General features: G+C 44.1%; 1 protein-coding gene and 1 long non-coding RNA gene across 4 annotated transcripts in view; one reads left to right on the top strand and one right to left on the bottom strand.

Moving 5' to 3' along the window:
* Window positions 1–25424, bottom strand: part of LOC134884194 (uncharacterized) — a 161952-nt gene that overhangs the window by 33111 nt on the left and 103417 nt on the right. The window lies entirely within an intron of this gene.
* On the top strand, window positions 295–24061 carry plod2 (procollagen-lysine, 2-oxoglutarate 5-dioxygenase 2). Of its 2 annotated transcripts, XM_063912898.1 has the most exons (20): window positions 295–613; window positions 8621–8712; window positions 9382–9518; window positions 11420–11583; window positions 12999–13111; window positions 13187–13250; window positions 13432–13529; window positions 14389–14490; window positions 15917–16042; window positions 16134–16255; window positions 16932–17036; window positions 17869–17994; window positions 18529–18670; window positions 19296–19358; window positions 20367–20480; window positions 20750–20815; window positions 21023–21127; window positions 22345–22491; window positions 22994–23119; window positions 23194–24061. In XM_063912898.1, exons 1-20 carry the CDS (start codon window positions 511–513, stop codon window positions 23347–23349), a joined length of 2271 nt encoding a protein of 756 aa, XP_063768968.1. In that variant the 5' UTR covers window positions 295–510; the 3' UTR covers window positions 23350–24061. The 2 variants fall into 2 exon arrangements, with proteins under 2 accessions (XP_063768968.1, XP_063768969.1); XM_063912899.1 differs by lacking the exon at window positions 19296–19358.

The following is a 25424-nucleotide window of genomic DNA, read 5'->3' as shown; positions in this document are numbered from 1 at the left end:
TACATATCCCCATATTTAAAAGAGAAAACACTACAAAGACAAATATCGAATAATTTCTGTGAATTTAACGCAATTTAAATGATTTAAAACTTCATATCTTGCAGTTTTATCCAACCGTTTACCCTAATGACTGTGAATGAAAAGTCTCTTATGGGCATGTAAAGGGGAGTACTGTTGCTCAGGGGGAAGGGAGCATGGGGGAGGGCAGTGGAACAGTAAAGGGGGTGGGGTGCGGTGGGGGGGGGGGGGGGGGGTTCAAATACAGCTGTGCTTAGTCACTTTTGCGCAGGACGGTCCTGTGTCAGGGGTGAGCACCGTTATCTCTCTCTCCACCGGGAGCAGCCCTCACAATAAAGGAACCACGCCTGTCTCCAGAGCTGAGCTTCACATCCACTGGAGACTTTCTATTTCATGACTCTTGTTTAATACCGCGAGAGCGCACATCACGAGCCTGCAGGGCTTTTTGGACGGTCACGAGCACTTTGTCCGGGAAACACGCATAATAAAGAAATGGAGTACCTCAAGTTTTGCTTTGTGTTTTCATGCTGGATGAAGTTTGCACTGTCTGTCTACTCTACTGATGCCCCTCAAGCCCCTGCGCCTATTCCTAAAGGTAAGACACGCTCACACACATCTCCTTTTACTTGTTCAGTTGTTTTTGTGCGCGTGTTGAATTAACATTAGCATGGTGTGACTGTCTGGGCTCCAAGAGGCGCATGCCTGTGGCTCCCTGTGCGTGAATCTGTCAAACGCTGTCGGTGCGTAAAATTACAAGATAGTGAACAACCGTCTGCGGTTTCTCACAATCCTGGTTTTATTTGTTAAACTTCGGCTGCGCACAGCTCCCGATTTAATGAGTTACATGTCAGGCTGTAAAATGTCAGAGACAAATAACCATCCGACTGGAGGCGAGACGTTCGGAGTTCCACTTGTTGATCGCTTTGAGTTTTAGCTATTATAACTATTATCATTCCCGAATCACAACTTCATTTGGATTTGATTTTAAAATCAATAACAAGCAATTACGAGCCTGAGAAAGTGAGAGGCAGTTGTTCTAATTGAAAGCACAGCTGTAGAAACCCTACATGCTCACAGCTCCCGGTGCGTCACAGTTTTATGGACTTGTCCCTGATACTAAATGACCCTAAAATCATTCAACCTAAACGCATCTATTTACAGTCACGAGGCGTCTTGTAAAGAGCTGCAGACAACAACATAAGTGGGTACGTGTGTGTGTTACAAGTGCTCTGGGGTTTTGTGTAAATTTAGTCTTGAAATGGTGCTTTAAGGGAGGATTCTGCAGGGGGAGGCAGGCTGAAGGGCACAACAGCTGCCTTCAGTCCCCATAGGTTTGTTTTGTCCTCTGGTCACACACACACACACACACACACACACACACACACACACACACACACACACACACACACACACACACACACACACACACACACACACACACAGTGTCCACATTAACTTTACAAGGGTCACAATGTTTGCTTATGAAAGCCTTGTTGGTTCACCTGCATGGGGGGGGGGGGGGGCCTGTTGGGATTCATACAGTTCTTACTCTCTAATGAACGGTATCCGAGGTAAAGCACACTTTATATGATCATGCACACTTCCTTACAACCAATTATTTGACTGAGGTTGGGTTTCAATCTTGAGGAGTATAGCAAAGCTGCAGGAACACATTTAACCAGGCGCCAGGAGAACATTTGGAAACACACGATGCACTTCAACTGAAATGAAGATGTTTGTATCTTGCCACGCTGATGCAATAGTTAAATAGCAGAAACACTTCTTTTTAGAACAAGAGGTTCAGAAAGATACGATTTCTGTAGGAAAGAAAGATAAGTCACACTGAAAATTCACTCTATCATTTCAAATGTTCCCAAAGGGATATCATGCATGTTCCAGCGAGTTACTCAGTGTGCAAACTAGATTTTGCCCTTTCTTTATGTGAAATCATGCTGCTACTAAAGACCTTTTGCAAATACTTAATTCCTCAGATTGTGCAGAATAACTCGGTGAATCAAAAGCATAAGACCTGACTTTAATATCCAAATAGAAGCCATTTGTTTCTGACTGGGACATCATGATGAGTCTAATAGTAGTGGGGTACTACAAAGCAGGACTAGTGGTTAGCACGGCACCACAACTCACTATACTTATTTCAAACTTCCAGATTTGTGTTGAATGCCACCTGTGCAAGTTAGTGCTGGTTCACACTTGCTGCAGATTGTGATACACCTCTGCCAACTCTGCTATAGAAACCACAATGCCTCTCAAACAGCTGGGTGCCAATGCCATGGTTCAGCTGGAAAACGGGGGCATTAGAAATAATATCCCACCTACGTGCACCTTGCCAGTCTCTGGGAACAGCGGACGTGGCTGCTGGTCTGTTGGAAAGTTACAAAAATTGGGCGGTGCAGACCCCCACTGTCCCGCCACCTGAAAGGAGCCTTTCACTCACTCCTGACTGTGTGAACAGCACTTCTGACAGGGTGTGTATTAGATTTACATGTAGCTCTTGTGGTGCGAGTGTAAACCACCGGGTTGCTTTTAGGGTCAATTTACTGTGCTCACTTTGCACAAAATGTGGGATAACTAGCAGGATGACCGTGTTAGTAGAGCATGTAGTGTTTGTTGTAAAAGGATCAGATGTTATCTAACAACACATCCTGGTTATACTCTGAACCATTATACACACACAGTCCAGCTGAGACCATTACTCAGACCGTACCCAGAACTCACTGACGTGTCAACAGGGCGAACTTTATAGAGAAGAGAAGGAGACTCCACCTAAGCTTGTATTCCTTATATTCTGTATAATAGTGCTTGTCTCTGCGTGTATAATTTAAGCCTAACAAACTAACAAACCCCTTTGGCAGGACAAGCATGTAATCATGCCTCCGAACATTGTCACTCTGTCACCGCAGCGTTGGTACCGTGCCTCCTTTCAACCAACTATGTGTCTTATTCTGAGCCCTGTCAGAAGTATTCGGCCAACCATCATATAGCCAAAATAGGATCAGCAGGATATTGAGCGGAGGGTTCCCATGATGCAATGTCTTTCTCTTTAGTAGTCCTGAAAACAGATGACACTTCAGCACCGGTGTTATAGCACAGATATCCCTTTGTGCTAGCAAGGCTTTCAGTGATGGAAGTGCAGCAGTGGGATTAAAGCAGCTGTTGGCCGAGCGATACAGCGAGCAGGGTGAACTGTGAGAAGTATTTCACATTTTTAAAAAGGGCCCTATTGTGCTTGACTTCATATCAGTGTTTAGTGTCTCTACTGGGACATGTCTCCATGCTTTAATGTTCAGAATGCTCTTTATTTTTCTCCTCCTGCCTGTGCTACAGCACCTCTTTCCACCCTCTGTCTGAAACTAGAGCCCAGTCTGCTCTGATTGGTTAGCTGGCCGGCTCTGAGATGCTTAGAGATGTCCCGCCCCTTAGCCTATCATGCACAATGTGCTGGAGGACTGAGCCTTTGCTAAATGCACCCAAAAGCATAATTGGGCCTCTTTTAGAATACTGAGGTTGGGATATTTATTGCAATATATAATTGTGATAACGTAGAAGATTGGTTCCCGATAAAGAACTGAAATGGCTTTAAGAAAGTGACTTTTAAAGTACAAAATAAGCAAACAGCCATCAGAAGTAGACAGGACCAAATCACAGTTTTAACATGCTTTGTAGAATCACAACAGAAAGTCAAAGTCAAATATCTCCATGTGTGTTTACAGCCCTGTTTCTGTTCGTTTCAGCGCATGATTAGTAATCATTAAAGCCTGTTTACTTCCCAGTTAGAGAAACAGAAGCCGTCTTTCCACAGTTTACACCTCCATTGTTAACCTCTTATAGCTCTGATTAAACTTGTGTTTTCCTCTCCAGCTCTAGAGTAGCACTGGACCGTTTCCGTCCGAGGAAATGGGGCGAGCATTACCCCTAACAAAAAACAGCACAACACAAACTGGATGCAATTATTTGTTATTTCCTATTACATTCCAGGTGGTTTTGTACAAGAGCTATTCTTGAATCAAAATGACGTGACTGCTAAATTGCTCCCTGCCTCAGAGTGGGTGACATCATGCCATATCCTATAAGCAGAAGGGCCTGCGGTCTGACGTGTGTCGTTAAAGACAGGCTTTTTCTGCAGATGCACCGCGATGGAAACTATAACAAAAATAATCTCCATGTGTGGACGCCTGAAATAATGACTGCGCATTAGGTGTCCTTGTACCTTTTGTATCTGTAATTTCAGGACTTAGGCTAATAGCAAAACCATGGAGTTAACACCTAGAGGAGGAACATGTGTTTTTTAAACGAAAAAGGAACGTCTACAGGTCGAGATGCCTCTGAATCCTGGAGTTTAGTTATCAAAAGAGCTATCCCCGAGCTAAAGCTGCTCGTAGCTATATTAAACACTAATGCATTCTAAAGCTGGAAAACTTTCAGAAGTAATTGAAGGTTTGGTAGCACGCTATGTTTAGCCGAGGGCTGAGAGTCGAATGGATGGAGTTACTTCAGAGGTCCTGTCGATGGATAAGTGAATAAAAAAAAGGAGATTTCTAGATTTTTTATCTAAAATATCGTCCTTTATTGATTCGTCCTTATAGACAAAATCCACAGATGGGTTTGTGCAGATCTCAGACACAATGGACCAGTATACCCCATCAGGTCTGCTGGCTGGATCACTCCACCAGATTTAAGGGGGACTATTTAAGTAAGAGAACAACAGATTTATATTCACCAGGTGTCCGTGATCAGAACTCCAAATGGATAATGAGGATGCTCCATCACCGCTGGATGAGCAGCTGTTTGCTGTTGCAGAAAATGAGCTCTGAGGCCAAGATGCATTCATGATACTAAACAAGAGTCTAGCAGGATCATTTTAACACCACAATGCAGTCACCAGAAGCCAACCTTAATGCTATCAACAAACTACATCACGGCTGAGCAACACCACCGCTAAGCTAACGGCGGCTAATGGCGTATTTTAGGTTGTCAAAACATCAATTAGAGGAAGACCAGAGCTTCGGTCATGGCTCATTTCAGAGTGCATTAAAAAAGAAATTCAAGGAGGTAAAAAGCTGCTTATTTTTCAGATTTCCCCATATCCCTTTCAGAGTCACCAGGAAGGGAAGGGTGTTTGTTTCATGGTGTAAAACCAAGGGGGGATTTCAGCTGTATAATGGGCTGACATGTTGGCACAGCTCAAAGGCTACTGCCCAGCCAGGGAGGGTAAATTCCTGAGTATGTTCTTTCAACTCTGCATGTTCCCTAATGATTCCTCTTTCACTACTTCAGTTCACTGATTTTAGTAGAAAAACACATCTCATGACGAGGGGTGGCACGTCCTCTGGCACATCTCCAAGTTCAGGCATGGCCCGTTGTGCTGCACACAGAAAAAGCACAATCAATCATAACTGTAGTACAAGCATACAGTACAGAATGTCTGAATAGATATTTCCCCATCTCTCAGTTATGTCACTTCGCAGGGACAAAGGAATGTGATGCCCAAAGGGACCCTCTCCTGCAGTATGTGGTGTCTCTCCTGGGACATGTCTCCATGCTTTAATGTTCAAAAAGCTCTTTGTCTCATACTGCCTGTGCTGCACCATTTACATCCACAAAAACCCACTACAGTAAAGGGAAAAACCAGGGCCTCTAACTCAACTACTTTCCCTTTGCCGGACACCTTCTCATGAACACTGTTTACTTAGATGACCGAAATAGAAGGAACAGCGGCTCCGGGACTGTCTCGTCAAAGAGGAAAGATCCTGTTATCCTTCAGCCCAAGGCCGGGCCATATTCCCATGGTGTCGCTTTTTTGTTTCTGTAAAAAATGCTTACTTAAGCTCAGCCCTGGCCAGCGAGTCAGAGATTTTGCTCATCGAAGTGTGAAAGTTTACCGAGACGGCCGGTCCCATGTGGTACAGAGAGACAGTGAGAGTCCAGGCCTTTCTTGGAGAGGAGATACAGCAGCAGTATGAGCTGCATTCCTCTCCTCCTGTGGGCTGTTCGTACCATACCGTCATGAGCCGTACTGTGTTTACTCTGACGAGACACTCATCCTCCATAATCACGGCTGTCTAAAACCTCTCCCTTTTGAGAGGAGCCATCTGGCCCTCTGGTTGCTTCTCTATCAGAGGGATTTACGTACAAACTCGTTAAAGAAATTGATCATTTAGATGTATGGCATTGGTTTTAAATACAATTAGCAGATGATAATCGTTCCCTTGGTACCTTGTGACCATATCACAATACCTAGCCAAGGTTTCCAGTTCACACGATGCCACTGGGAAACATAAGTGGCTTTTTTCTAGCAGTTGTTGTGGACGGAAAAGCCCGGAAAGAGATCTGCTGAAGTGTCGGAATAGCAGCTTTGATGTAGGAAATAAAAGCGCCTCTTTCATCTCGTTTTAAATCAAAGGCGGTTTGCGTCCTCAGACTGTACTTAACTGGTAGCTCGCTTGTTGGGATGCACTCATGTGGCCTTCGTGTTTACGACGGGTGGAGGATGCGGAGGTTCTGTAAGGTCACAAAGTCACCGAGGGGTAAATGGTGTGAGCCATGAGCAGCAAACGTCTCCCTGACATCAAGTACGAGTCAGTGTTACTGTAGTCGATGAGCGTGCAAAAGCAAAGGCAGCTCCTTGTGTTCAGCATGCAGCTCACTTCGGCAAACAAAACCAGTGGATAAAAACACAGCTGCAAAGAGAAACACAAACATATGTCCTTGATAGTTTTCACAGATTAGAGATTTTTCATTGACATGTACAAATATTGCCAGAAAGGAATCTGTTTCCTACCATTACCGTTACTTCCCGAAAAGGACAATCAATCAATATGCGCAGTGATTGGCCGGCTGTACAGATGTGAGAGAGCATGATGTGATTGAAGCCCTCCTTCCTCTTCATATTTTATTAATTAAGCAACTTTTGATATTAACATCTTCCAGTAAATGTCGCTGTAAAATGTGCGCCATTATCCCCACATTTTTACAATATGATTAATATCATTTAAATTAGAGACTCCCTAAGATTTGCTAGTGTTGGGTTTGAGTCTTACATTTCTCTCCGGCAGACAAATTCCTATTCATTCATGAATTATTACACTCAGCACAACTAATAGGCTGGAAATGTTCATCCCAGATGTTCCAGATGCTAACCCAGAGCCAAGAACAAAAACATGGAGACACCTGTTCCTCAGACTCCCATCCCTTAATCTGAATCCCAGGTTTCTTTGAAGCGGCCAATTCCTCCGCTCACCTGATGCTGTTCGGATCGAGGCAGACAGACAACTGTTTGCAACCCGTAACAGAACCTGTGTGTGCGTCGGAGGAGAACTGGAACGGATACTAGAGTGACGACAGGGCCACAGGCTAGACAGGGGATGAGAGAATGACTAAGTCCCAGTAACTGGAAATGGATGGAAAAGAGCTGTCAGGAGGCTGCCTGTAATACACTCAAGTGTGTGTTGAGTGGGAGGGTGGTGTAGTTGCACGCTCAGGCTTTGTTCACTTTACGTCTCCGGTTTTGGAATTAAAAAAGGAAATACAGAGGATGTCAGAAAATGTAAATCAAGCCTAACTTTTAAGCCTTTTTGTGACCATTTCTATAAGACGTCTATCCACGTTACAACGTCCCCTTTCACTGGCCACCACACTGGTTTTGACGCGAGGGAAATTAGGTTAAATGTGACGTCACATATCCTCACTTAAATCTGTACCGACCTAGTGATATTTCCAATGACTAAGCAATGAACACCAGACCACTAGCATATTCCCACAAAATGCATCAATAAAGTCAATCCCAGCTTTTTAACTGTGCACTGGGACCCATGGCACTCTTTCTGGCCTTCATCACACGCCTTTACGAGGGTTCGGTGACACACACTGCTGCATATTAAATAGAGCGCAGATCGGTTCGAAAAACAATAAAAGTAGGATTGAAGTTGTTCAATAATGAACTATTAAAAGTACCATTAACTTTTTGCTGGCCTGCCTGAGCTCAGAACCGCATTTTTGCTCTCTTCCCTCTTTGGCTCACTATCAGTTGTTGCTTTCTAAATCAAGGCTACTCCCAGTCGGTGCCACAAAAACAAACCAGTACAAGAGGAAGCTAGCTTAGTGGGTGTACTCTTCCTCCCAGTAGCTTCACATGAGGCTAAGCTGCTAATTTGTACTTGGTCTACCCTTTGTCAAACCTCACATTTCAGCACTCATGGCCACTGGAAATGTACTGCAGGTTTGTGGAACTTCTCTAAACCCAAGAGGAGGGAAAAAATGATGCGTCTGAGATTAAATGTAGTTCTTCTTTTGAGATGTAGGTCTGGACTGTTAAACCAAATAGCTACCGGTTTGTTGACATAGGTCTGAGGTTTACAAGGAACTGGGAATGTCAATACTTATATACAAGCGTCACATATTGGCCGTATTTCGGTGGATACCCTTCAATGTAAACCAGGAATTCGCTCCAATTTCACAACCTAAAAATGTCACTGTTTCCAGCTGCGAGAGCATCTCTGCACATCCCTATAATTTCAAAAAAATATGTGTTGACTTTATGAGAGACATATGTAAGTTTGGGGAAATGTTTTCCTCTCTTTTGCAGAGAAATTGCTGGTTCTAACCGTAGCCACGGAGGAAACAGACGGGTTCCTCCGCTTCATGAAGTCTGCAAACCACTTCGAGTACAATGTGAAGGTAAGCGCCTCATATTGTAATATCACAGAGAGTGTCCCGGCTAACGAGGCTGCTCTCTCTCTCACACACACAGCAGCCAAATGTTTTCATCCCACACTCCCCAAGATTGATTAGGCCTTTTAGTGAAACAATGATGTGCAGCCGGCCGCAAAAACATCCATCTTAAAGGGATACTCCCCAATGTGGATCCAGAATTCCCTGCTGAGGTTGAAACCAGCGGTGGAAGGAAACACTGTTGGAGGTCAGAGTTAGTGCACCGCCTGCCTTCGCCTGGTACTCTGGTTCCCTGTGTGACCCTGCTGTAATCGGACTCCTGCTACTTCTCTAGCCTCTGTGAGCCCTCGGCAGTCTAAATAAGAGTTAATGTCGTCCATTTCCTGTTATACTTTGCTTGATTACATTGCTTCCCCAGGCCTCATCCAGAAAAACCAATGACAGCGAATCAGTTGTGATGTGGAGCTTTTTTCCGTCAACTGTTGCTCTACTGAGATGCGGTTCTGTTCTTGGCAGCACAAAGCCTGTCAAATGTTCTAGCACTGGTTCAAAGGGGTCAAATAATTGCCCTATTTCCCAAAGCAGATCTAAATTCAGTACATAAATATTGAGGTACCAATCTTACTCTTACATGTCTCCCATTTAAGAGATTAAACCCTATTTGTGCCCCCTCAGGTGTTGGGAATGGGAGAGCCGTGGAAGGGTGGAGACGTGGGCCGTTCCATCGGAGGAGGGCAAAAAGTCAGACTACTGAAGGAGGCCATGGAGGCTCTCGCTGACCAGGAGGATCTTGTTGTCCTCACCGTGGACAGGTACGTGTACACCTTTTCTTTTTGAAAACCAGAGCCCAGTCTGCTCTGATTGGTTAATTATTCGGCTCTGTAGAGATGTCCCGCCCCTTAGCCTATCACGTACAATGTGTTGGAGCGCTAGCCAATCATTTAGTCCTCTTAGAGACTGAGCTCTATTCAGATTTAGCTCTGATTTAAACATTTTTCTAGGACAGGAAAAGGATGCAAAACACCGTGAGTTGCCGTGCTGATCTATAAATTAGAAATTAAACTAATTCTCCAAATCACAGACTATAATAACCACCATGAAAGCGAACCCACTCATTCATGCAAAAGCATTATTACAGAGCGTCGGCAGGTATATGAGAGCAGTCATTTTCACGTGCAGGTAGCTGAATTATGACTTTTCAAAGCCCATGGAAAGTTTCACTGAGTTAATGTGAGTGGTTTAGAATAATGACAGCCTTGAAGGCCATATTTCCTCAAATGGAGCTCAAGATGATGATGCTTAGTGCACCGTGTCACAGGAATAATGTGAGCTATAATTGCTCTGCAAACTTCTCACACCCTGAAACAGGTAATTGGGTACAGTGTAATAAACTGCATCTGCACTTCACGGGCGATTATGAGACTTTAAATGTATTCTAAAATATAATCCTGCTCTCTGTGTCTCGCTGCCGTACATCGTGTCCCCAATGTCATTCACTTACTGCAATGAACGTGGAATTGGAATGAATTCACTGTGTTGTTGAGCTTCTGAGCGCAGGCTGAAGTTCCCAAGAGAAAAAATGATTGCATGCCATTTTAAAAAGCCGTAATCCTTAAGCGGAGACTTCAATTGACATGCTCCGCCGGAGAGTTTTGTGCAGCTCTATGCACATTAGGAATTGGCAGAACTTTTTGGCTTTAAAATGGAAAATGTAACCAGTGAGCGAGGTCCCAATATATCTGATGATGGGTCCTTCTTTTAAAGAGGCCCTATGATGCTTTTTGAGGGGATTCCCTTCGATGTATGTCAATGGTCTTCAAAGGCTAAAAATCCTAATGTTTCGGATTAGTTACGTCACTATTGAACACTTGGGCTTCTATACAATGCATTGGAGCGCTAGACTGGGCTCTGGTTTCAGACAGAGGGTGAAAAGAGGAGCTGCAGCACAGGCAGGATGAGAACAATAAGAGCTTTCTGAACTTTAAAGCGTGGAGACTAAATACTAATATGAACCTGAAAAAAGAGCCCCTTTAAAAACAGACAGTATTACATTTGTTTTCTTATCACCAACTTCTTTTAAAGATGTCTGGAGGGTTTGTTCATGGATTCCAGACCATAAACGATAGCTGTAATAGTAGTACAAGAAGCTATAACTATGATTGATGGGTTAACAAGGGTCAGGGGGGTTGTGTGGTAACATGTGTCAGCCAGATGTGGATACAGTAAGACAGACAGGCTTTCCTCACCTACATTACACTCCTCTATCCTCTCTTTACACGCCTGGACGAGGGCGCCTTTCCCTTTCCCTGCCACCTCGTATAAACTGTTTGTATATAGAGGAGGATAGGTGCATTTTAGACTGGTAGAGAGACAAAGTCCAACTAAGAGAGGATGTGTATAGCGCTGTGGAAATGTTTTCCCCAAAATGAATCAGCGCTTTTACTGTTACGAGCACTAGAACTTTCCACATCCTGAAATATCTGCCCTTTGAGCAGGCTGCTGTTTAAACCGTCAGCACCAGGCCCATTCAGGCATAGTTTTTGAGTGTTTGTGTCTGTTCAACTCTTTGACAGTACAATCCAGAACTCACTCATGAATGTTCATTGTTTACAGGCGAGATGAAGATCTACCTCAAGCGAGTAGAAACCTAGGTTGTGTGTCAGAAGATAAAGTAATGTTCTGTTTTGTTTTCCCTTCACCTCTCCCCTTTCAGCTATGATCTTATCTTCGCTGGGGGACCACAAGAGATTCTCAGGAAGTTCCAGCAGGCCAATCACAAAGTGCTTTTCGCCGCAGATGGGCTGATTTGGCCGGATAAGAAGCTAGCTGACAAGTACCCGTCAGTTCGGAGTGGCAAACGCTACCTCAACTCTGGAGGTGGGTCTTTAAAAATGTTTTGACAGGTTGAATCATCTCTCAGAGGACAAGACAGGGTTTGGATAACGCAAAGGTGACCCTCAAATACTCCACTGTCAGGAGACTGTTTGGTTAACCTGGTGGTAAACACATAACACATAAGTGGGTACGTAAAGGTTTGTCCTTTGGCTGTCAAACTTTGAAGACATGCAGGCCTTGTAGGAATTCAGGGGGCTGAGCAGCAGTCAGGCCTTCATGGAATAACACACTGGAGTTGGTTTTAGAATATAAAACCGCAGGACTTTCATTGGTATCTCTTGGTTTAAATTGGGTGTATATTTTTCCTGTAAACTGGCTGCTTCCTGTCGAAGAAGGGGACAGAAGCCCATTCAGAACTGTTCTTAAACCTTTTGTTTCTCTTGAAGTCACCCTCCTCCCTTCTGGACTGAATACATCCAAAGATTGTTAACAACAGCAGAGAGTAAACTCACATCATAATCCAGATGACATCCTGCCATTTTGTCTAGGACTTCAAATTGCTGGTTTGTTTGTGGTCATCGGCCCGGCCTTACCTCCCATGTTGGAGCGTAGCAGCCTCGGTGCCGATCAGAGACCGTTGTTTTTAACATTCGGTGTCATTGGCATGTCATGTTGATTTGTCTTGGACCCTAGGATGTGCCACAGTGTGTTTAAAATTGCCGGTTTTGTTTGTGTTTCTAAAGCTACCGCCCAAGTGACCATCGGTCGAGTGGAGGCAACAGTATTTTGTCCGATGAGTCAAAGATACAGTGGGGTTGTGTTTGAGCTGATTTAGGTGCATTAAATCTACTTTAAGCAACTCATTTAGCAATAAGAGTAGCAAAATAGTCATATTGTGCACTGTGTTCAGCAGAGCACACAGGAATTGTTTGCATCGGGTCAAAAATGCATGCACTCTCTGGGATTTTAAAGCCCATATTTTGTGGCTAAGGGACCGACAATTTAAAATGTCATGATGTCCTCTCACTATTTTATTGCTCCTGCTTTTTAGATTATGTCATGTCTATATGCCGACTTGTTTACAGCGTCTGGGTTTTTGCTTTTTTGCTTTAAATGATGGGATACAAAATGTCATACTCCGGCAACCTCGGCAAACCCTGCAATCTGTCACTGCGGTCAGCTCCCTTGAGCCAGAGAGAGAAAGAGAGGTGACAACCGTGATAGAGATTGCCATGAGAACGTACATTTAACGAGGACGTGAGACAGAGTTATAACATATAGATTACAACTCTCTTACCACCCATTACTGTTCTATCTACAGACTGCGGTAAGAGACTTGTGTACCGTAAGGCATCCAGGCAGCATACTGTAACTGTCACCAAGAGTCTGTATGACCTTGTTTCTCAACCGTATACTTTTCCTCGGGATATGCACTTGACGCTGTTTATTGCTTTCAGGTATAATTGGATACGCCCCGTACATAAACAGGGTTGTGAAACAGTGGAACCTCCACGACAACGATGACGACCAGCTCTTCTACACCAAGATATACGTGGACCCTTTACAGCGAGTAAGTGTTGAGAGAATATATCCATATCAGAAAGTGGATTTCCTAATAATAATCTATGGTTTCGATGTCTTTCAGCAATCTCTCAACATGACATTGGACCACAAGTGCCAGATTTTCCAGAACCTGAACGGAGCTGTTGGTGAGAAATGGATCTTCTTATCTGTTTTGTATTTGGCTGAACTTCAACCACTACGGTTCAGTCTCGCTCCCAACCGCTGTTAAACTCGTAGGCTTGGCAGTGGCACGTTATAAACCTTCCCATGTGGCGAGTCGATTCACATTACCCAACCTGAAACATATCTTGTTCCTCTTCCTGGCAGACGAGGTGCTTCTCAAGTTCGGAACAAACCTCGTCAGGGTTAGAAACACAGTGCACGACTCCCTGCCAGTGGTCGTCCATGGAAATGGAAATACTAAAGTAAGTAGGACGGTACGCACACCTATCACAGCGCACTCATGGCACAGTTACCAGCTACGACATTAGCTTTGGTTTGTGTTGTTGAACTCATTTCCACGTTCCTGTTACCAAAGATTTCAGCACACCCCTTTAAGAAATATGCAAACTGTGCATGTGATATTAACTGAGCAGCTCATTATTCAGTGGATAAAACTATAGGTTTTGGGCCCCAGTTTCTTCTCCCCATCACAATAATGGTCTTAGCATGGATGACAGTGTGACAGCTTTCTCTTTCCTTCCCCCATCCCTTCACACGTCACCACCACCAGCTGCCTGTCTCTGGCCTTCCTTGGTAATGAACCAAACCCAACAAACAAAAATTGAGTCATTATTCCCGGAGAAGCTCAACAGCCCAGTAGTTCAGAGACTCCCTAACCTAGCTGTGGTTTTGACAATTTCAGCTGCCTGGCTGACTGGATTGAACCGACCAGTCGTTTATTTTTCCAGTTATAATGCAGAGTTTGACCTGGAAACAGTGTGTGTTTATCTATGATACTGGGATCTGTGGGCAGGATTGCATTAAGTCTTCCTTCTGGTTCCCTCTACATACAGAGCATAGATTATAAGAGCCACAATATGTTGAATTAGGTCACAAGTAGTCTTCATTTCTCGAGGATAGACATGTTGCTGTATGTCAGATCCTTCCTGATCGACTACAAACTACTGGGTTGAACATCCGCACTCATATTCCAACCTAGGATAATCCAAACAAATCATAAGAGGGCTCCACTGAATCAGAAAGTATGTAAGGTATTTGCTTATGCTGATATAAATGTACTGTAACCTGGCATTGACCTGCTCTGGATTCCTTCCTCTACAGATGTACTTGAACTCCTTGGCCAACTATGTCCCCAACACATGGAACTACGACCACGGCTGCAGCCACTGTGATGACGACATCATGGATTTATCTCAGTTAAAAGTAAGCGCAGTTAAATGAAATCATTTCCCGTCTATTTGCGGTCCTCTTTGGTCCGAGTGCTGCTGTGGAAAAGTTGTATCAGGCCACCTCCCTGCACAGGAAAGGATCAAATATGACTTCTAACCATGCATCTATCAGTGAGAGTCTAGACAGCATGGGTGGTGCCCAGCTTAGCCCATTCCAACAGATATGCTCTTTCAAACGGCGCTGCACACACAGCCTTTTCAACAATAATAGGTTACGTGCCCGTTGGTCCTTTTGGACCCTTTCAAATGAGCAAGGGGAAACTACTCGGGGGGGAAGAGGAAGCATTGCAGTGCTGTGGTTCAGGATATGGCTTCTGGGGTTTTAAGAAGGGCCCATTTAAAGGGGTGTCACTGTCGACCAGCCTGCCTTTTAGTGGGCTTCTCAGTATGGGTTTTATCCACCATAGTAACTAAAGTGGTTACGCTGGAAATTTGACACGGGGTTCAGCAAAGGCTCGGGACGTATAGCCTGCAGGAATGGCATGCAGTAAAAATGTCTCAATATTGTGAAACTTTACTTCTGTTTTTTGTGTTTATACAAAATGCACCTGTCTACCACTTAAGCCTGAATCCTGCTACCTACCATGAGATTCTGTAGGGCTCCTTAGATATTTTAACTGGAGCCGACTCAATACAAACCCAGTGACATGAAAGGCATCTCTGTGAGCGGGAAATGCCATAATAGGCGAGTTAGTGTGGACGTTTCCCTCCTGCTACTATACAGTGTCCAGGCCTTTCTCTTGGGGTTAAACCAGGTCCCTGACAGCTTGTGTACTTTGGTTTTGTGCCTAAGCTTTGCAAAGATACTGAGAGTGTTGCACGTCTGTTATACTTTTCCTGCCCCTCCTTTCCTCTCGCTGCCTGTCCCGTAACAATTTAGGCTCACATTGGCACGATGCTCGAGTTCCCTCTCCATGCGCCTGGAGCACAGTAATTGTGGAACTTGCAAATTAGACGGTTCGTCTCGGATCCCTTTTTGATCCCGGGTCCAGACCTTTGCTGTGAACTGGTCAAGAGGATGAGGAGACCAGACTGAGCTGTGTGGGCTGGAGCTGAGGGTCATGGGAAGATGTTCCGCTTGCTGTAGTTTGTTTTTAAAGACTACTCTGTGTACTGTCAGACATTATAATAAGACATCATGAACTGTCTTCTGAAAACTGCTTTACGTGGCAACTTGGATATAATTCCTGATGGACTTCAACTGTTGTTATTTTTGTGCAGAGTGATAACAGAGCAAGTGATATTAAAGCAAACAGAACGTGGTAAGGGATCACATCTGCTTCAACCTTTCCATCTGACAGGAAATGTCAAATCCTCAATGATTTACCCTAAACAGCGTTCCTCCACCACGACCTGTTGTGTGAAGTAATGCTAATTTATCTTCTCTCTAATGTAAACAGGAGTATCCGAATGTTTTGGTCGGAGTGTTCATCGAGCAGCCGACCCCCTTCCTTCCCGAGTTCTTCCACCGGCTGCTGACACTGGACTATCCCAAAGATAAACTCAAAGTCTTTGTCCACAACAATGTGAGTGTGTGCAGCTGCAGACCTCTGCCATGCACGGGTCCTTATATCTGGCTCCTCACGCATTAAACATTGGCTCTCTCTCTCTGCTCAGGAGGTTTACCACGAGAAGCACATCCAGAAGTTCTGGGAAGAGAACCGGAATGTGTTCAACACTTTCAAGGTTGTGGGACCGGAGGAAAATCTGAGCCAAGGAGAGGCCAGGAACATGGGCATGTATGTCTCTAAATCCATCATCTCTAGGAACCTGTGGTTTTAAAGAACACATGATGAAACCAGATGAGGGTGTCTTTGGCCCCAGAAGGAAACCTTGCCTGTGAAATGACTCAATCCTGTAGATGGGGCTTGAAGGATCAGTATTTATTGAAAACAAACCGCTTAAAGTCCAGATAAATGTTTATGCATAGCTTCCCAAGATGTTCCTATTAAACTGTATTTATTGTCAGCTCCCTAGTTACATCTGCAGGGTTTTAATAATGTGAAACTACTGGAAAAGTGTAGCTCCTCTTCCTGATTCCTCACACAGTGCATGCTTAATGAAAGTCTGTTGCTACAGTGATAATTCAATCTGTGAGGCGGCATCACAGAGATCCTATCAAAAACACAGCATGCTTTAAAAAGCCTGGGTCAGGACAGCCCTATAATGAATAAGTCAAAGGTTTATTACCGGTCTCTAATCTTCTATAAAAAAATCCCATTATCCGCTGGAGGCTTGAGCAGAGTCAGCCAGAGAGTCTAGGTCTGCAATTGAACATGACATCTTATACTTAGTAGCTGATAAATGTTAACTTGTGAGCGTGATTACCACCGAGTATTTAATTGACTGTAATCAGCCGTGGATCCAATGATCACTGCTTTCTCTGCTATGCCTATTTATCTTGCGTTTCATTAGGGATGTTTGCCGTCAGGATGCAACGTGCGACTTCTACTTCAGCATGGATTCAGACGTGATGCTCACCAACAGACAGACACTGAAGCTCCTCATCGAGCAGAACAGGTAATCACATGGTAGCTGGAATAGAAACCACACTGGAAGCGGTTCAATGAGCCTCCCTGGTACAGTAGTTGTTGTGATCATTGAACCATTGAGAGTGGCAGAACCGCAGAAACATTACAGGCGAGTGAATGAACGTTTAAAAAAAGCTGGCTTCCTGTTTTTCGACTGGCAAACCGTGGTAGACTCTGTAGCACTAACCCCGAAATGCCACTTTGCATTACATACTAAAACAAACATGCTATCCCTTTTTCCCCTTCTGCAGCTCGTGATTTTAAAGAGACCTTCCCATAAACTGGATGTCATTGTGCCAGTGGCATGGCATTGTGACCTGAAGGCATGCCACGTAAAACCCCTTCTGGTTATTTAAAGACTGCATGAGAACTCTGAGCTGGCACTCAATTTAAGATGCTGCTTTCTGAACTAAAAGAAACGAGTACACTCTAGAGCATCCATATCAACCGACACTGTGATGTATGGTTCAATTACTTCTACTCAACCAAATTGATTCATAAAAGAAAATCCCTTTCATCGTGGTTTTGGTTTGTAAGAGAGAGAAAGAACAGCAGTGGAAAAACACATTGTTAATGTGAGCCTGTGTCAAGCAAAATTCAAAGAAACAGAGCAGATTAGAGGCTTAGAAAAACAGCCACACCGTTATACTGGATCCAGTGGAGCATGGCTGTGGTTTGCATTATGCTCCTCCATGATAGGTTGGCCTCGATCATATCTTTCCAGAGAGAAATGCAGCAAGACCTCTCTGTGCGAAGTCACTGATCGTTATCTGCTCTGACAGAATTACCATCTCCACACTCTGCCTCCCGCCTCCCTACAGGAAAATAATTGGTCCCCTTGTCACCCGCCACGGCAAGCTGTGGTCCAACTTCTGGGGAGCCTTGAGTCTGGATGGTTATTACGCTCGCTCCGAAGATTACGTCGACATCGTGCAGAGAAAACGTGTGTAAGTGCATAAAGGGATACACACTGTTTGCATTTTTATGGTTCACACACCAGGATGATCTCTCAGCTCGCTGGAATAAATCTAATACCACTGTGATGAAATACTTCAGCCACGACACACATATGATACCTTCTACAGGAGCAACATCAATGATCTGGTGCTGGACATTAAAGCCTGGGGTGTTTCAGTTCTCCCCCCTTCTTTTTATGTGTTTAAATATAAGTTGAAACCCAGATTTAATCACCCGCGACCCTGTGGCAGGAAGACAGTCTCAGTCTCCTGGTTGGTGTGTGTGTGTGTGTGTGTGTGTGTGTGTGTGTGTGGGTAGAGAGGGTCACGTTCTGGAGATAGCATAAACCTCAAAGACAAAAATACAGGATTATTAAGGGGGTAAGGTCTTTTAAAACACTTCCTAGTTTACCCAATACTTCCCTAACGAGTCCTGCAATGCACCACTAGTCACGATGAAAGCACTTTTAACGTCACTGTAACACAAGCTCTTCTCTTCTCTTCTCTCCGTCTTGTTGTTTCCAGGGGTTTGTGGAACATCCCTTTCATGGCCCACATATACCTCGTCAAAGGCAGTACCTTGAGGACTGAGCTGAAAGAGAGGAACTACTTTGTGCTGGAGAAATTAGACCCAGATATGGCTCTTTGTAGAAATTCCAGAGAAATGGTAAGAGAACTCCACCTCCATGTTTAGGGATTCAGGAGATATTGTAGTCGTGTAGCGTTAATAAAAACATGTCTGCATGAAAGGCAAAGCCACTGTAAGGTTTATTATACTAGAAAGGATGCATTACTACCCTGACAAAGTCAACAGCTCAACGGAAACCAAAGTCTGGCAAGTATAAGTGGTTTGAAATGTCTTTGTCTCCAGTCAAGGCATGAACCACCTCTGTGCTCTATGGTGCATTCTTCTCCACTTCTGTCCCAGAATCCTTCGCTCTCTCTTGCTCGTGTTGTCATGTGACCACATACAGATGCTTAAGAAAGATTGTCTTGTCTCTTATGGATTGATCTTATGGATTGATCTTCCAGCTGTCTATTACATCACTGACATGTCACCTGCTATAAACAACTACCATGCCTGATCCAAACTCGGTGCACATTTGGGTTCTTTGGCCTTTTTCCCAGCATGCATGTTTCCCTATGTTAACCCATAAAACATCAGCTTCAGAGGGAACTGTGCTCTTTATTTTCAGGCGCATGTACGTGAAATATATTTCATCTGCCACCCTGTCTCTTATTCTGCAACGATTCATTTTTGTTATTTACCCAATGCTTCTCCTTTATTTTAGACCAGTCACAGAGAAAAAGACTCCCCTTCTCCGGAATCATTCCATATGCTCAGGCCCCCAAAGGTTTTATATTTGTTTTGATTATTCTGCTTTCTGAAACATACATTTCCAATGGGCTAGCAACTCAGGAGTCATGCTAAGCAGTGGCTCACTTCAGGCTCTTGCAAAAGCAATGTAATCAAGTGAGGATTTTCCTTGGCCCTGGGTGTAGCTGTTATCGATCGCTATTGCAGATTTGGAAGTCACATATCAAATGCAATATGGGGTTGCTACCTATATGCTAATGTAAATCAGGAAGCCTAGCAGCTCCTTGGAAATAGATGTTGATATATGCTTTAGTTTCAATCTAAAATCTGATATTTGTCCAAACCAAAGACAGAAATACCTGTTTTATTCCCTGTATTTTCAATGGCGTCCAGCAGTAGAGAGAAGGTTGGAGAATGAGTTCACATGCCAGTCCCCCTGTCCTGATGCTTAACCCCAAACCAACAGGAAACACATGTAACCAGCTGCTCCCTAAACACAGTGACTGATCTCAGACTAGGCTCGGACAACATTTTCATTTCACTCGTGTAAACCATCTGGCCTGAATCACAGCTTTCACAAGATGATAAGCAAATTGGAAACATGCACAATATTCCTCTATTCTCTTAAAAGCCTAGTCTGATAGAGTCTGAACCCCCCCCCGAATACATGCTTCACTGTAGAGGGAATATTATTCCTGGATTTGCTTCCTCCCAAGCTGCTCCCCTGTCTCACCCCACTGTTCCCCTCCCACCCACAATCCATAAATAATCCCAGATTATTTATCAATCTCTTTTGGTTCTATCCCAGTTCCACCCACTTGATTTCAGTGTGTTAAAATACACTTAAATCAAAATTAATTTTGGGGCAAATGAAGCTCCTACGAGTAATGGTTTGTCAGTTTGAATGCCAGTGCTTAGCATTGATGAGTTAGCATAATAAGGCTATTACCTGCGGAGCGTTTATGTGCATGTATTACCATTATGTAGATCTGTTAGACGTTAACTTTGTGTGAAACTGACTGAACTTTCTCCCCGTCTGCTGCAGGGAGTCTTCATGTACATAACAAACCGTCACGACTTCGGGAGGCTCATTTCCACCGCCAATTATAACACTTCTCATTATAACAGTGACTTGTGGCAGATATTTGAAAACCCCGTGGTAAGTCATTACAGTCGCACATGTTTTTCTGAATAGCTGAGATGAACAGCAGACAGATAAAAGGTTATTAGCCATAATGGAAGGATTAGAGATGTGAGAGGATAGTGAGGTTCAGCGTGATAAGGCTCCTGACTGATAAGGCTTTGTGATTTACTCCTGTATTTGTCACGCCGGGACCTGCCCTGTGGGAGAGGGGATTAGCTCAGTGAGGTATTTAGGTCAGCAAAGAAGAAGTCCAAAAGGAAAAACTGAAAGTGTTCTCGTTGCAGGACTGGAAGGAGAAGTACATCCACTCCAACTACACCCGGATTTTCACTGAGAACTTCCTGGAGGAGGTTTGTTTTCATCGCATACGTCGGAGAAAGTGAAAGAGGGTGACATAATGTGGCACAGAGCTTCCCTCCATCTGTTTCTAACATGCAGGGATTACATTACAGTCCCCACAGCTCCAGGTGAAGGTGTGAATCAAGTCTGCAGCTCTCATTGTGTGTGTGTGTGTGTGTGTGTGTGTGTGTGTGTGTGTGTGTGTGTGTGTCTTGCAGCCTTGTCCAGATGTGTTCTGGTTCCCAGTCTTCTCACAGAAGGCCTGTGATGAAATAGTGGAGGAGATGGAGCACTACGGGTCCTGGTCCGGGGGCAGACATGAGGTCAGTGCTGTGTGTACACACACACACACACACACACACACACACACACACACACACACACACACACACACACACACACACACACACACACACACACACACACACACACACACACACACACACACACACACACACACACAGTAAGGGCAGGAACAATATTATGGCTCCAAATATGACTTATTTTCTGACTGCAAAGGGCCAGGGTTTAAGATTTACTGTCAGAAGAGGAAAGTAAACGAGCGAAATAAGCAAACGTCTTTCAACAAGAGTATAAAACATTGAGATTCATTATTTCAGCCTCGAAATAATCAAAACACACTCTTTGAAATGGAACATTTTAGCCTAAAATAGGTCAAGAAACAACATGTTTGTTGCATCACATGCACAAAAAGCACCACAGGGCCTCTGTAAGTGAAACATATGATAGCTGATTAAGGCCTCCTGTTAAAACTGCTCCATTTCCCCCAAAAAACAACCAAAGAATGCATCACCTATCAAGGTCTGTACAACAGGTTGCATGTTCATACTGCACACACCATTTCCAGCCATGCTTACACACTGGGAGTCACCAGGGCTCATTTCTAACCTTCAGAAGATGCCATTTACTGTGAGTTATATTAGAAACCTTCACCATGAATGCCTGAGTTACATAATTATGAGAGTAAAGATGAAGCGTTCAGTGTCTTGTGTTTTTGTAATTAATCCACAACCCAGGCACCAATGAAAAGACGTTTCCTCGTAAAGTTTACTGGAACAGACACGTGCTGTTTGATGTCAGGGTGGGCTGTTACTTTCAAGCTACCTTTCACACCCTTTTATGAGGAGGGGTTCAATGTTAGCCACATGGAGTATTTTCCTTTCTTAGCTACATCTTTATATCTTCTCTATTTTTGTGAGTAAAACACACTTCCCATCATTTAAATATAACCAAAGAAATGCTTCTGATGTGCTATGTTTATGGTGTCTATTCCAAGTGTTTTATGTAGTTTGAAATTGGTAATTAAGGTGTCTAAAAGTTTGCCCGGAAGACTGAATATGTTCGGATACTTCGACCAACTTTATTTCGTACGGGCCATTAAGCTTCACGCAGTCGGACTACAGAATAGCCTGAGGATTCAAAGATACACACACATCCTCATCATGATCCTCCCTTCACATGCTGAGGACGGTGGGTCGTTAATCACGGGGTGTTTCATTTCCTCTCCTTTTTTTCTCAGGACAAGCGCATCTCCGGCGGCTACGAGACGGTGCCGACGGACGACATCCACATGAAGCAAATCGGCTACGAGAAAGAGTGGCTACACTTCATCCGGGAGTTCATATCGCCTGTCACGTTAAAAGTGTTCTCCGGATACTTCACCAAGGTGAGAGTCCCTTTGTGGGAGAGACATGAGAAAGTGAGGAGTCTATTTGCCTAAAGCTAATTCAAAAGAAAGTTCTTCTTTTTCCATGAAACGTGTTTTGTAGAGAAGGGGACATTCTTTTTGAGATGTCTGATTTACGGGAGCTGATATCTTGTCAAGAGGATATTCTGCTCATTTCCAGGTTCATATTTGTGTTTTCTGCCTCCACTGTGGCTCAAACAGTGCTTCATAAAGTGGTTAGCTGGCCGGCTCTGTTGCGATTGGTCAACCGCTTAGAGATGTCCCGCCCCTTTGCCCATCACGTCCAATGGGTTGGAGCGCTAGCTAAAAAGAAGCTCGAGTGTTCCGTAGTGATGTCACAGTTCTGGAACTTTGAGATTGTAGCCTTTTCAGACCATTTGCATTCACACACACCTACACACACAGGAGAGGGAACACCCCCCCTTCAAAGATACATGTATAGACTGTCAGCTGACTTGACGTGTCCTGCTCTTCTTCCCAGGGTTACGCTCTGATGAACTTTGTGGTGAAATACACCCCCGAGAGGCAGGCGTACCTGAGGCCCCATCATGACTCCTCCACCTTCACCATCAACATCGCCCTCAACAACAAAGACACAGACTTTCAGGTCAGGACTTGTTCATATGCCTGAATGATTTACTGAGATTGCCCATAAATCGTAAGCTTTTCTCCTGTTTCTAGGGTGGGGGTTGCCGCTTCCACAGGTACAACTGCTCCATAGCTTCACCCAGGAAAGGGTGGAGCTTCATGCACCCGGGGCGACTGACCCACCTCCACGAAGGCCTGCCCACCACCAACGGCACCCGCTACATCGCAGTGTCCTTCATCGACCCCTGAGCTGATCCTCTACTGTACAATCTGACCGGGCTTTGCTTTCATTTTCTGTCCTCTTTGTTTGTTTTGTCATGTGATGTTTGGCTGAGGATATTGTATGTGAGAAGCAAAGGCTTTTAAAGAACGGAATAAATAATTGCATTACAGGAATTTCTGTCAAACAGAGTGACGGGTGGAGAGGAGAGGCAAGGAAATCAACACCTCAGACACACAAATGCTAGCAGAGTACACAACTGATTTTCACTATACTAACATGTTCATGGTAACCGTCATGGCCACCCACTGGTTGATAGCAGCTAGCTGTATAGAGCATATAGCTCTATCGTCTTGTATTTCAGGTAAAAGGTCTAAAGAAAGACGACTGGTGCTCAGCAACCCTCTGCTATTGATATTTCTAAAAGTGTTCCCAAAACTGTACAGGTCCCAATTGTGATCCTAATTTAAAGTTGTATACGTGCAGAGTGAAGATCTATCTCAAATTAATCTATTTTTGGAATGTTTGCACACCAGAAAAACAGCGGAGTTCAATATGAATTCTGCTTTAATGAAGTTTTGTTTTTACTTGAAAGATTATTAGTTTGATAATCTTCAACAGTTTTCTAAAGACATTTCTGCATTGTGTTTCAGAGAGATGAGTGTGAATGGTTTTTGAAGTTTAGCAATTTGTTTAACTTATTGTCAACATGTAATAAAAGTCTTTATAAAAAAAGAAGAACTGTCTCGTTGTCTTTCTCGACAGACTCAGCATGCTTTTACTACACAATGGAGCACCAGGAATCCTCTGTGTCTTCTGGCACGAGCTCAGTCTGGAAAAGACCCCTCCCCACTGCAGACAGACTCTCATTGTGTTATCATTGAGTCTTAAAAGTCAGTCGAGCGGTTCCCCATGAAACACGTCACATGTTGAAGCGATCAGGCGGGGCGTGTACCGCTCGGCTGCCGAGTGTTCGCTGAGATGATGTACATCGGTGCAAATGTAGTTCAGTTTACTTTGGGGGCTCAGTGTAAACATGTGCACGTAACCTTCTGAGAGCGCACAGATGGGGGCTGTAAGACTGATGACATAACCGTTACAGGGGAGAGTAGGGAAGGTGCGGTCTGCAGAAAATGATTTATATCTTGTTTATATTTTATTCCATTTCAATCAGGGACTTGGATTGAGCAACTGGGACAAACCATTGAGCACTGGTGACAGAAATACAGGAGAACTGTTGGCTTTAAGCAGGGTTGGGAGGGTTATAATTACTAGTTACTGGTGACCTGAAAGTAGTCCATTACTCCCCAAGCCTCTAATTGAACCACCCAGAAACATCTCAACCTGAGATCAGTACTTCTCTTATGAAACATCATCCAGGGTCTCACCTTCCTATCAAATCTCATTACTTTTTAGCACCCACAGCCTCTGGAGACCGGTGTCCCCCCTCCCTGAGGCCCATGTTTTCATCCACGCAAGCTGACTGAGCTCACGTTCCTGCTCCCTGTGCAGCCTGGATGAAGGCTGAATGTCTGAGTAGCCGCTGTAAGGCAGAGGGGAGGTGGGGGGAGAGGAGGAGAGAGATTTAGGTCAACATGGGGGGAAAGGCTCCTGCTGAAAGAGGCCTTTGTGGCCGTCGTTTCCCCTGGTCTGCCCCGTGTTCAGACGCTCTGAAAGGTGACATTGATAACGGCCAGGCGTACAGGAAAACCTGCATACCTGCTGAACTCAAGAATGGCTCTATCAAAAGGCAGGATCTTTTTTTTTAAACCTGAAGTATTTCTAAAGGCAGGGAGAGCCAAAGCAGGTCGGCTGTATGAAAGGTAGCGTCAGGTCCTGTTAGCCGCTCTTACCTCTACAGGGCTGAATCCTTCATCAGTATTGCAGTATGGACTAGTGCAAAGTTTCACAGGGCCAAATATGTGTTAAAAGTCAAGTAATTAAGTCAGAAAAAATGTGCCGTAATTAAATATTTTAAGTATTGTGCTGCAGAGATACAGATAATTAAACAAATAAATACATGATTATTTGGTACATTTTTCAACAAAATTTACAACGATAAAAATCCAATATCAAGAATCAGATCTATAAGATTTTCGTCAGA

Source organism: Eleginops maclovinus, chromosome 21, assembly GCF_036324505.1.
Source record: "Eleginops maclovinus isolate JMC-PN-2008 ecotype Puerto Natales chromosome 21, JC_Emac_rtc_rv5, whole genome shotgun sequence".
Taxonomy (NCBI): domain Eukaryota; kingdom Metazoa; phylum Chordata; class Actinopteri; order Perciformes; family Eleginopidae; genus Eleginops; species Eleginops maclovinus.
The sequence above is the reverse complement of the archived record's forward strand: the minus strand, read 5'-3'. Positions and strand labels throughout refer to the sequence as shown.